At 46.3% G+C, this 13,452-nt stretch overlaps 1 protein-coding gene across 1 annotated transcript in view; it reads left to right on the top strand.

The window, feature by feature from the left end:
• Nucleotides 1–426: 426 nt before the first annotated feature.
• Nucleotides 427–13,452, top strand: part of LOC126531391 (glycine receptor subunit alpha-2-like) — an 84,137-nt gene continuing 71,111 nt past the window's right edge. Inside the window, exon 1 of the mRNA XM_050178899.2 lies at nucleotides 427–896. Coding sequence (XP_050034856.1) covers nucleotides 811–896 — 86 coding nt within the window. The 5' untranslated portion in view covers nucleotides 427–810. The remainder of the gene's footprint in view (nucleotides 897–13,452) is intronic.

Below are 13,452 nucleotides of genomic sequence, written 5' to 3'. Positions count from 1 at the left end.
AGTGGGTATGGGAGGCAAATGAAATAGTTGTAGAGTTACTGAGAAGGAAGGCAGTGCAGGCAGTCCTAAAGCCGGGAGAATGTTAATCGCGAGATAGCGAGAGAGTGAGAGGAACAGAAATAATGAACAACCCGACAAAGTGACCTGCCACGACGCGAGTACGCGGTAGAGACGGTGGGGAATTGAACAGCAAGACCGAGAGCGCCGAGCTTTGCCTCCGGATAGCATTCTCCGTCAGGAGCTCCGCCTTTATTTTGCTTTTTTCTTTCTTTAAAGTCTCGTGTTAGTGGCCTCACGCGCCGGACGAACGCAGGGCGCATGCGCTCCTGCAGGCGACGAGCGAGAGATGCCCGAAAGGAGGGGCAAGGAGGAAAGACGGAAGAGGGCGCCCCCGAGAAGCCCGCGAGAGGAGAGGGCGAGGGGGAAGCGGAGGATGGGGAGCAGCGCGGCGCGCGGCATGGGCGCGCTCGAACTCGTGGGGATGCCGAGCCACGGCCGTTCCTGTCGCGTCCCGAACACGCGGCGGCCGTGCGCTGCCTCACGCGGACGCCTTATAGCGTCGTCACTCTCTCCGTAGAGTGGGCTGGCCGCGTGCTCGCCCGTGCCGCGCCGCCGCATTCCTGGGCCACGCCGCGCCTCCAGCATCTTCCCCGTCGTCATCGTCGCTTACTCCGGTGGACCCCAATCGGCGCTCTCTCTCCTTTCATGCCGTGCCGTGATCACGTGGCGTGACACCCGGGGCCGCCTCTACGTTTCATTCATTTCGTGCCTCCGCCTGCGGTGCGCCTGCCGCGTGACGCAACCGGGCGCATGACACCGCCGAACCCGCTGTCGTCGGCGCATCGCGTCTTGGCGCTGCTCCTGCTGCTGACAGTGCCGGCTTCTCTGGGGGAGAGGTGAGTCTTGCGACAAAGCAACTCTTCAGAACCTTCGCAAGCTGCTAGTCTTTTACGCGGCACCTGTGGCTTCATCAAGTTGAAGCGCAGACCCACATTGTCAAGGAGAAACACGTGTTTACGAGTGCTATGGTATCATATAGGCATGCAAGCAGGTGACATTGGCATTACAATATCTTTATTAGGCGGTAATAATGAACATATATCTAGCTTCGTTACCCACTGTGGTGGCTTAGCGGCTATGGTGTTGCGCTCCTAAGCACGAGATAGCGGGATCAAATCCGAGCTACGGCGGCTGCATTTTTGTGCTGGTTAAATTGAAAAACGCACTGGAGGCACGTTAAAGATCCCCTGGGGGTCAAAATTAATCCCGAGTTTCCCACTAAGGCACGTTTCGTAATCGGTGTTTTCGCACGTAAGACCCCAGAATCCAATCCAATATACATTCGTTAAAGTATCAAAGTCATGATATCGCAACATGTGACATGACCATCACCCTCATCAGCCTGGCTACGCCCACTGTTGGGCAAAGGCCTCTCCCATACTTCTCCAACTACCCCGGTCATGTGCTAATTGTGGCCATGTTGTCCATGAAAACTTCTTAATCGCATCAGCCCATCTAACTTTTTGCCGCCCCCTGCTACGCTTCCCTTCTCTTGGAATCCAGTCCGTAACCCTTAACGACCATCGGTTATCTTCCCTCCTCATTACATGTCCGGCCCATGCCCATTTCTTTTTCTTGATTTCAACTAAGATGTCATTTACCCGCGTTTGTTCCCTCACCCAATCTGCTCTTTTCTTATCCCTTAACGTTACACCTTTCTTCTTTCCATGACTCGTTGCGTCGTCCTCAATTTAAGTAGAACCCTTTTCGTAAGCCTCCAGGTTTCTGCCCCGTAGGTGAGTACTGGTGTTCATGAGTGTACTGAGTCTTCAAACCTGCTGTTCATGATCTGAGAATGCCTGCCAAACGCACCAAAGCCCATTCCTATTCTTCTGATTATATAAATTTCATGATATGATATGACATGATATCTCAACATGTCACATGATATGTATCGATATTTAGATGCGCACGCTAGATAAGCTTCCACAGGCTTTGGTGTTTAATTGGAGCGCGAAGCAGACATGAAACAAGAACGTCAAGTAGAGAAAAAAGATAATTACTCAAATTTATGCTAAGGTGCCGGAGGGTCATAACAAAAACGAACAAACAAACATAAGATTTCCTTGTCAGACTGCCCCATTCCCGAGCGTCTGTGCGTCCAAAAAGGTATTGTTCCCCCATGTTACCAAGACTAGAAATCTAAGTTTAAGAGAGGAGCAGAATACGGCAGCATCGCCAGTGCCTGGCTTCGTTACCGGTCATAAAATAGAATAGTGACCATATCTGGACAGCTTGTGATGACGAGAACCACCCATTCTTGCAGCGTCTACTACAAAAGAATTTGTGTACAGGTGGCTCTGAAAGATTAGAAATGAGTTTCAGACAACCGGACCCTCCGTAAGTTGCTGATACTATCACGTGCACGGGTGTACTTCAGAGAGGGCGGAAGATCCCTACAAAACTAGAAGAAATAGAAATTCTTCAAAGCATTTGTACCCGCATGCACTGCTTTAGCGATGTTCATACTTACACTTTAATGTAGCATAATTTTGCTACAAGATCTGTTCATCCAAACTTTGCTTGTGCAGTCGACAGCGAATATTATCATAACCAGAGGGCGAGATGTGATGAAAATTTCATACCTCTGAAAGACGGCCCAGGTAAGTTCTGTTTATTTTATTGCGAACAGTGGTGGCTATGTTAGGCCACTTTTTTTCCGGCTATCTAACTATTTGACCGAAAATATGGGCCGATACCGAAGATAGTGCAGGCTGAAAATGGGGGCTGATACCGCGGGTATTGCAGTCTAAAAATGACGACCAAACCTCGTTCGGCGTTCTCCAACGAAAAAATTAAATCATTTAAAATTCCTTCGGTGTTGGGTGAAGCCAAACTCGCGTCACAGGGGTTCCTCAAGTTCAAGCAGCCTCATGCTTTAGCGCACCGCGCCACGAATGCCTGCGGTCTGGAAGCGATTCTCAGAGTTCGCACGCACCGGGGTGCTACGTATCTCAGAGGTCACGCCCGGACTTGGCGGGTGCGCTGCTAGAGGGCACAGCATGTTCAGAGGGAAGCACGAGGGAAGAACCTGGCTGTAGTACACGGCTCGCACGCACCGGCGCGCCACCGCAGCGCCCGCTGTGCAATCGCAGAGGCTACACAATCTCAGAGGTCATGCATAAGACTTCGCGTGGACTTTCCGGTGGCGCAGCTAGATACCGCAGCATGTCCAGAGAGGAGAGCGAGGGGAGAGCCTCGCTACAGTACACGCGTCTTACAAGGCGTGTTTTTGCTATTCGCATACTTGAATAGTAATCGTAAATGAGTTCTACCCGAAATTTCTCGCAACGACAGATTAAACTGAAAGTATTAAGCAGAGATGCGCTATTCATAGGTTATTGTTAAACTCTACAAACATGTGCGCTTTACTGCGACACACCGGGTACCGGTGAACGTGCCGTTGCACTGCCGTCGCTTTTCCGCCAGACTTTCTTTGAAACATGAGCTGTGAATCAAACTACAGCATTACGGCTAGACCGAGGCAAATTTGATTCTGATTGCGTCATGTTCAAACAAATGGAAGACAGTTTGTCTTGACTGCTGTGTTCTAAAGAACCCCTACAGAGCTTAATAAGCCGCGCTGTATTTCGAACCTACTTTCTTACACAACTGATCGACATGAATAATTAGTGACACTACGTGAACGAAAAAGAAAGTGTCTGTCGTTTTTTGACACATTACTTGCAACCGCATTTATATGGACGCGCGCCTCTTATCACTTATACACTATTTTTTACACACATAATAATGCCACCATCCCCGATATAATTGTTTGACTGCCTAAACCGTCTAGTGTTTAGCAAAGAAACGGGATAAAAATGCACAGTAAGCCGCAATGTGGCCCTACAATGCAGTCTGCTGTATAATAAGTCCCTTGAATACGGAATACCTTCTGAACCAAAGAAAACAATCTTGCTGGCATGGCGCCACACCAGTGACTCGGCGGTAACTTTGTGTTTGTGCTACCAGCTATCTAAGTTTGGTGTTTGCATAGCAGAGTGCTCCTCTTGGACCAGTGTCTGTATTATTTGTGCAGTCTTGGTAGGCTGAGTGCCAATTGTAGCATCGTGGCCGTTGGTGAATGCTATTTACTCAACCGTTACGCATGTCTGCCTAAGTTCATTACCAACCTTCGTAAGTGAATCGCTCTGTTCCGTAGTAATGGGCCCGACGTCTGTACGGCTCTTGTACCCCATAGAGAATGCAAAAGAACGCACACCAAAGAAAAGGGGTACAGAGGCCAGGCGCCGCCGCAGCTTTTACTCTTTCTTTCGTGCACGCAACAAGCTCGAGTTTCTACTTTACCGTGTAACTCTGTCAATTATGCTGTCAAAGTAATCTAAATGGTTGTCAGTAGTTCCAGCTAAAGAAAGATATCCGCGTCGTTTGAAGAATGTTAGCAATGACATATGCACACAAGAGCGCTGGAAATATTCAATAAGTTTAGGTTTCCGCGTAGGCCAACCTATTGCATTAGCATATAAACGCAGGCTGCCTTGCTGAACTTGGGGCGCTCACGTGGCGCTAAACCTGCGTGTTCTTTCTTTCTTTCTTTCTTTCTTTCTTTCCTTCTTTCTTTCTTTCTTTCTTTCTTTCTTTCTTTCTTTCTTTTACAGCGAAGCTGTATATGGCTAGCCGATTCGTCCGTCCGTCCGTCCGTCCGTCCGTCCGTCCGTCGGTCTGTCGGTAGCCTTTCCGCCGAAAACTCCTCCGGCGTAATCCTACATGCGTGCCCGAACAAAAAAAAAAAAAAATGACCGCCCAAGCATTCCGTACAGATGGTTAACCAGCGAAGCTGAAACGTGCGGCCCCGGTGTTTATCACTGGGTTAATCCCGACGGTCCATTAAGCGAAGGCTTGGTAGGCTGCCGGATCCTCGGTACGCAGTTGCTGTTTGCGCAGTTGCTGCAGCGCTTATCCTCGTTTTTTTCTCGCGTCCCTTGTCCCTGCTTCGCGCTGTGCCACACAATCTAATATGGGAAACCAACTAGCCCAAACCGTCAACCTTCTAAGTTACATATAATCAAATTACAATCCGAGAGCTATCATGTCTGTAGGTTGTGTGTAAGTCGTAGTTTACGATTTTTCCGCGTGTTTTAGCTTGAGAAATTCAATTAGTTAAGTACATTTCTTGCGTCACGTGGAGGGTCTAGGTATGGATGATTCGAAAATTATTTTGCCGACACGATGTCCGACGCCCGAGGCCGACGCAGGACGCCGATACCGTGTTTTTTGCGGCACGGGCTCCTTAACGCTATCGTGTTAAAAAGAAAGGTGTTCATATGGAAGCATTGTGCCACGCAAATCTAGCAGTACCAGTTTTGCTTGAATAAAGAGAAGCGACTGAAGTTTGAGCCAGTGATGACGTTATTTTTGTCACAGCTTTACAGCACGATATCCATGTGGTCATATTCACAGAGGCATCAGACGAACTGCTTGAGAAGACCTGGGCCCGAAATGAGCCAGGCGGAATTTCGCGATGTGGGAAAACGGCTGCTAAGGCGAAATGCGTTGCACCGCGACATTTGTTCAGCTATATCTCTTCTGATAATTCACTGCAGTGGTGCATGAGCTGATGGTGGCAGTGATCCCGGCGTAATCGAGTCAGTGCAGCTTGTAGTAATCAAGCGAGGTAGATGAGCAACGCCGGTGATCAACTGTGCATTATAGGGCCTCTGATGGGAGCAGAAGAATAGCTGGTGACATGTGCGACTGCAGTGAAAAATGACCTGTATGGCGCGCGTTTTTTCCCTTGCACCACAGGATGAAGGATGGCTCGCTAGCTCCGTGTTATGTGGAAGGCATCCTGCAGCGGGGTCATTTGCTCGCCCTCTTCAACTCCCATATACGTCACATCGCCACCCGGAAACTGCGCCATCGATTTTTTTTAACCTTTATCGTTAGGGAGCGGAATGAATGAATGTGAGATGGCAGCATCAAAATGAGGTGCCTGTGTTGAGTGTAATCTAGCGGCGTTCAATCTTTGTACTCGTTCTTGTATGTCTTGGAAAACTTTTCATGTTCACACCGTTTTCTCATCTGTTGTACCCCATCATACTCGTCGCCGTGTGCGGCTCTCATACAATAGCCACCCATTACACCGAGCCCCAATCACCTCTCAGGGTTCGGACGTTCTGTCTTTCGCTTCCACATTTAGGTGCTCATAGTACGAAGTACAACAGCCACATGTGCGACGATGTGTCAGGAGCGCTTTATGGGCGACGGCTGAGTGTTTTACGAATCGTCTTAGCAACGCAAGTAATGGACAGGTGGCAATCGACGGAACTATTTTCAGTGACGCTGTGGGGTGTAGAAAGTCCGAGGGTGAAAGAACAAAACAACATGAAATGATCACAGTAATCGCCTATGCCTGTCTGAGAGCAGCAGTTGTGACTGGGCAAATACTAAAGAAAAAGAAAACCACCTGAAACGCTGGATATTTCACTCCCCGAACGTGATTTCTGTATGAGATGAGGGTGCAGGTACCTTTGTGAAAAAAGTGGCGGCGAGATCAGTATTTATGGCGACAATCAAAACGTCCCAGATGATTTAGGGCTTCACTTCTAAATTGAATTCGTGCTTGGAGGGAATTGCACGTGCGAGAGGATAAAGACGAGAGGAAGCCATTATATAACTGGCGTGTTGCTTTCGTCAAGATTGGATCTGCAGGGGCTTGATTATCTACATGTGACTGGACAATACAATCATGGAAAGTGCATCTCGTGTCTAGGCAGGCGTGCAAATTGGATAACACCCATTTCGAACCAGACCTCAAAAGACGAGGGACGCGGGAGCTGTCAGTCTCTAAGATGCGTTTGCAAGCTCTCACAGTTAAGTCTTTTCTTTTCTGTTGTACTTATTCAGCACCCTTCCGAGATAGGCGTACTGCATTTCTATACTTACCTGAAAGTCATTCAGTGGGTATAAGGGAAATGATATCATATGAAGAGCAAATTTAACGTAAGGTACACTTTAGTTACTTTACGTGCTTCTTAGTGTCGTCGAATGCTCAGCTGTGGGCTTACGATGGCGCGGGCTTTACGACAACTAAGCAGGAGAAAACTAAGCTGGAGCAATAGCAGAAGCCGTTGTACCGCAGTTTATTTGCTATTGTACCGCTATTTGCTTTAGAAATGTACATTTCATGATGACTAGCACAAAAGCGCCACGGGCCCGTCGCACACTGCAAACATTGTCATGACAGCCTCAGCAAATGTGCAGCGGAACTGAATACAGTTGTGCTACCGAATTGAATATTATCTTTAATAGAATAAAATAATAAGGTCGTTAGTAATTTCAGCAATATGAATGTGTTTAAATAAGCCAATTAATACTCTAAATTTATTTTGTTGGTGCGCTCACATGTTGTTTTTGAATAGTTTCTACATGCGAATAACACTAAAATAAGACACTTGCAAGCGGAATTGCAAACACGGTGGAGGAGGAGTACGCGTCATATCATGTTGACCTGCTTCTTGAAGCGCAACTGGCATAAAGTGAACTCTCATTAAACGGAACCTCAAGGGACCATGGAAATAGACTCCGTTTATCAGTAGTGTCATATAACTAGAAGTTGAGCTCAAGAGTACTGACGATGCTCTTTTCTAAGGGGCGGATAATTTACTGTCAACAGCAGATAGTAGGTGTGGCGGATCTGACTTGAAAGGTTCTTCGGACGAAATTCCTACTTGCACGCAGCCGCTGACTAGAATTAGCAAACACACAACCCAATGAAATATGAGAAAAAGAGGCATTTAGTAAAAACAAAAACAAAAATAGCTTTTCTAATCATGCAACCATTCTAGAAGTTAACGATAATTTTAATCTCAGTCTCCAGCGTGAGCGCATTTTGCGGGGCGTTTCTTTGCCACAGTCGGAAAGGCTAGGCGAACCCACCGTTCACCGACATTACCAACTCAAAGAATCCCAATAGGAAGCAATGACCACATTATAGCCACACTGCCCCTTGCGCTAACGAACACCAGCAAAAGCCCTCTTGGCGATTGCGTAGAGAACTGAAAATCACTTCACAGCGAACCCGAAAAGGAAAGTCGCTAACAGCGATGCCTTTCGGGTTTCCGCTGAGATTGGCCACTCACATTTATCTTCAGTAACATTTTTAGTTTAGTTTACTCGTAGTTCGAACAATGTGGTTCCTCTTAACAAGCCTTTCTTTTTTGCCGTTACTTTAATGCAAAACCAAGCAATCACAAGGCTGTTGTTTCGTTTATTGGGCAATTCCATTCAAGCGATTGCGGTTAACCGATATTCTATACCGTATATAAACTCAGTGTTCAATCCTCGCATCTCATACGAGCTTCCAGCACTCATTAGGCAGAAAAGCTTGCGTTAAGGAGAATATACGTTCCCAAAGCACTCTCACATTCGTTAATAGCGGCTCTGTTTGCTTGCTGATGCAGTCGATTGCTTAGAAGCCTTGTTTACGAAGTATATGGTTAGAAAAGAAGGCTTCTAAGGCAAACAATTTTGTTTTATTCAGCACCTGATGTATGTAGAGCCATGCAGCGCGAGATGCATGAAACGCATGCAAGGGTAATAGGTTAACTACTAATTTTATGATCTTTAGTCTACTTGCCTCTAGGTCCACTTTGTAAGAAACATATATATATATAGATAGATAGATAGATAGATAGATAGATAGATAGATAGATAGATAGATAGATAGATAGATAGATAGATAGATAGATAGATAGATAGATAGATAGATAGATAGATAGATAGATAGATAGATAGATAGATAGATAGATAGATAGATAGATAGATAGATAGATAGATAGATAGATAGATAGATAGATAGATAGATAGATAGATAGATAGATAGATAGATAGATAGATAGATAGATAGATAGATAGATAAAAACCTTAATGATGTGCTGAAGATGTTAGCCTGGTTGATCATCTGGCATGCTACTCCAGTTGCTGGATGATCATTTTGGTTTACATAGTGATGACATAAACACAAAAACAGCACATACAGTGACAAACACACACATACACTATACATATATATTTACTGAGATTTGTTAAGGCTTCTGGCCCGCAAAAACATCTGCAGTGCTGTCGTGGCACGTAACGCACAGGTGGTGCTTTGCCGTGGGCCGAGAATGTACCGCAGTTCCAAGCTCGAGTCCCGTTGCAGGTGAAGTGCCGCCTTCAAATACAGTCTATCTGACGAGCAGCCACAGCAGTCGCACAGAACATGTTGGAGGTCTTCAGGGGCGTTACATTGAGAGCACATTGGTGAGTCTGTGCGCTGAATCTTGCACTTGAAGTAGTTCGCGTAGGCCACTTTGAGTCTGGTACGGTGAAGGCACGTTCGCGGCACATAAAAGTCACAAGATGGATGAGTTTTATGTAGAAGTCCGCACTGATGGTTTGAATCTCTCCAGAGGGATCGCTGGAAACGCCATGCGTGTGCAGGTACCAGTGTCGCCGCGTCTTTTCTCGAGACAAGTATCTGGATAATTTCTCTCGAAGTGTCAAATGCAGTTTCGGTATCACAATCAGCGTGATCTTTGCCTTGTATACCACAGTGGGCGGGTAACAACTGCAGCACAACGTTGTGGTTCATTTCGTAGGCTTTGATGCATAGGCACTTGATGTCCATGACGAGTTGTTCCATACAGTACTTGCACACACTGTACAGTGGTCATACAGGCCATACTGTACACACTGGCCGTACGGTGTTTGCCCACAATCTGTGTTAACTTTCCTGAAATAAACTTGAAACTTGAAACTTGAACTTGACTTCCGTGATTGCAGTGCCGCCCTTGAGTAGAAGATGACCCAAGACTCACCATTTTGGTCTATGGTCTAAACAAAAGCTGCCGCCACTGCAGCTCGTTCAGCAGCTGTAGCTGAAGTGTGGTGACTGAGCGTGGCGCAGATGGTAACAATCGCACACGGAATTCACACACCAATGGTCGAGGATTTAGGTGTAACCGAGCCGTCATTATAAATACGCCGGTGAGCTCTGCAGCTGGTGTGACTATGATCAAGCGCGAAATATGCCAGCGATGGCGTGGGAGTATTTCTCTTGCTCTTCAACAGCCGTGAGAGCGTAGTGGCTATGGCGTTCCGCTACTAAACCCGAGCGCGGGATCGCATCCCGGCCACGGCGGCCGCATTTCGGTGGGGGTGAATTGCAGAAACGCCCACGTACCATGCATTGGGCGCTCGTTAAAAAACTCCAGGTGCTCCAAAGTAACCGGAAACTCCCACTACGGCATGCCTCACGAGCGAATCGGGGTTTTGGCCTGTTTTGTCTTGCTTTGGAACTCGGACTCCAACGTGACATGGTTAGGTGCTCTTCACAACATCAAGCACCTTTAAAACCATGTCACACCACTGCATATTGATCTGGGTGGCTGTTATGACACAACATAATAAAATATGGAAGCAAGTGTAGGTGTGTCCACCAATTTCTGAGCACACACCACACTATAAACGTTGCATGGCGCAGATGATGGTAATGCGAGTGCGTACAGCACCGCTCGTTGGCGGCTGACGGCTCAACTTATAAACGAGCTATTTGCTGTTCCTGTCGAGCTCACGATAGCATACCACTTTATCACATGTTTTTCCAGATAGCTTATGTCTCAAGCTACAGGGTGCAACAAATAGCTATAGGAAAAAGGCGAAATGAAGGCATAGGATGACAATAAATACAAGGTACAACATACCCAATTCCAAAAAAATTCACGTAACAATGAAAAAGGAAGAAACCGAAAAGAAAGCCTATGTTCGAGGTGGTGGTGGTATTAAGCAAGTGCTATTGTTTCTTCTCTCTATACACTGATGGCAACAGCTGCCGCCTCAACTTGAAGCCACTCTCAGTCACGGGCTGTGCGAAATGGCCCAAGATGGATAGTTCTCGGTAGTAGCGGTGACTTCTCATTGGAGCTTTGCTTGTCTTGTTTGTTTTGTTCCGTGTTCGCCAGAGAACCTATGTGACGCATTCGCTAATCCTTGTGGACAAATACCGCACCGCAGTATGTGGTTTCGCCCTCGAGCGAAAAATAATCAAACAAAGAAAGGAGGGAGAGTTGCCGATGTTCGGTCGAGCAGGCCTTTTTATTGATGAGAAAATATACTTTTCGTGGCCACGAAAAGCATGCTATTTAATCATATAGATCAGCACGCATGCGTCGAGCTTATGAAAAGGTCGTATAGTGATTATGTATTCAAATGACTCATTTATATACACGGGATCGGCATGCCACCTCAGTAAATCCACTGAAAGAGGAAGTGCCTACGCGAATAGACTGGTGGTCCTGCGCACAAAGGAACAACAACAACAACAAATGACGATGACGACTAAAGGAAATCTCGGGGAATACAGCCTACAGAGAAGGTTGTCAACTTTTGATCGAAAGTCTCGTGCAGGATTCCATTTTCGTGTGACGCTAACCGTGTAGACTGGACGAGGTGGTTTTGCAATGAAGAGTAAATGTGCCTGTGACATGTTCGTGCGTATATAGCGCTTTATGACATTTCCTTCTTGCATTATTATTTTTATTGTTGCTTGAGTAATGAATTAGGCATTTTGGGATAGCTGGCTCTAGCGTAGCCTGTCTTCCCATTTCTTCTGCACATAAAACAATGATAAAAAAGATGCCGGTCAGAGAGAGAGAGAGAGAGAGAGAGGAAGAGAGAGAAAGAGAGAGAATGAGAGAAACAGAATTGATAAGTCAAAGGCAAGGAGATCAAGGTTCTTATTTATAACACCCAATTTTTTTCTACACTTTATTATTGTCTGCTCGTGTGGGGTACCACATCACATACGAATCTAGAAAAGATACTTATACTTCAGAAAAAAATTTTTGCGAGTACTATTTAACCTTCCTTACAATGCCCACACATCAGACTTATTTCCGATAGCAAATATAATACCCGTGTTTAACCTTTATAATTACAAGTGAAGTCAAGCTTTCAAACGGGAGGTAAAAGAGAACTTAAGGTTTCTTCATGAGTTATCTAATCTCACCAGGAACACACATTCTTACATCACAAGGTGTACGGAACAGTGGAGGGTGGTCACTCCGCGTGCCAATTATTCTACAAAAAAGATATCATACACGCTACCAACACTTTTAAATTTGTTTCTGAAATCAGGTCTCGATATTTATGTAACTGGTGTACGAGCTTTACGTGAACATTTTGTCACTGAATCTTTCTTAAATAATTGAAGAGCGTTTTTCAGGTAATTTGTGTTTTTGCGTTTATTTTTGTGCATATTTCACATGTAGTCAATTGGTATGTATATATATGTCTCCTGTTCAATCGATGTTTGCCTTGTAAAGGAGGCTGCGGGCTCTAGTCAAGTCGCTTGCCTCTAAAGCGACTTTTAGCCGCAGTCTCCTCCATTACTGATGGAAATAAAGAAATTATTATTATTATTATTATTATTATTAACCAGGCTGAGTCTGGTTGGCTACCCAACTCTACGAAAAGCGGAAGGCGAGTGAAAAATGAAAAAGAGAGAAAAAAAAACGTTCGCGGTTTGTACGCACGCCCACATATGCGCAAGCGTTCATTATTCGGCCAGTTACAAGTTGTCATACTAGCTGTCATAACACTCACGCCACGTGTAACCAATTGACATACGATGTCGTGAAACTTTACCATGATGTCCAACTAAAAGGCCACGAGGTCGTTTTTCAATGGATACCTGGCCACTGTGGAATTTGTGGCAATGATTCCGCCGATAACGCTGCTCGCACAGCACATCAAGAAGAGCACAGCGTTCCAATTCCGCTTTCGAGGACTGACGCTGCAAGGCAGCTTCGACACCTGGCACGCAGTCTCACAGTGACCGAGTGGAACTCGCCGAACTTACGACTTACACGACTGCATAGACTAAACCCCTCCCTGCAACTCCGACGTCCACTCGGACTTCCTCGACGCGAAGCTACGCTTCTCTGTCGCCTCTGGTGAGGAGTTGCCTTCACAAAGGCATACTCTACATTAATTGGAGTGACTGACAATGCAGCATGCGAGGTCTGTGCCACCGAAGAAAACATCGACCACCTGCTGTGCCACTGTCCAAGATATGCCCTAGAGAGACAAGAACTCGCCAAAGCTTTCCAAAAACTGGACAATCGGCCGCTTTCTGTGCAGGTGCTGCTGGAACACCGCCCCCACCGCCCGTCGGCCCATAAAGCGGTGAAGGCGCTTTTGTGTTTCTTCAGGACGACGGGTTTGTGCGACCATCTGTGACTATTAATGCAATTTCTGTAAAACCACACGCGTCAGCGAACTTGCCGCAATTTCCTTCTTTCCTTCCCTCCTCTCTCTCCCTGTGATCTTTGTTTTCCCCTTTCCCTTTCCCCCGGTGTAGGGTAGCCAACCGGACGTTATTCTGGTTAA

The sequence above is a fragment of the Dermacentor andersoni genome, chromosome 5 (assembly GCF_023375885.2).
Source record: "Dermacentor andersoni chromosome 5, qqDerAnde1_hic_scaffold, whole genome shotgun sequence".
Lineage (NCBI taxonomy): Eukaryota > Metazoa > Arthropoda > Arachnida > Ixodida > Ixodidae > Dermacentor > Dermacentor andersoni.
This window is presented reverse-complemented; position numbering and strand designations above follow the sequence as displayed.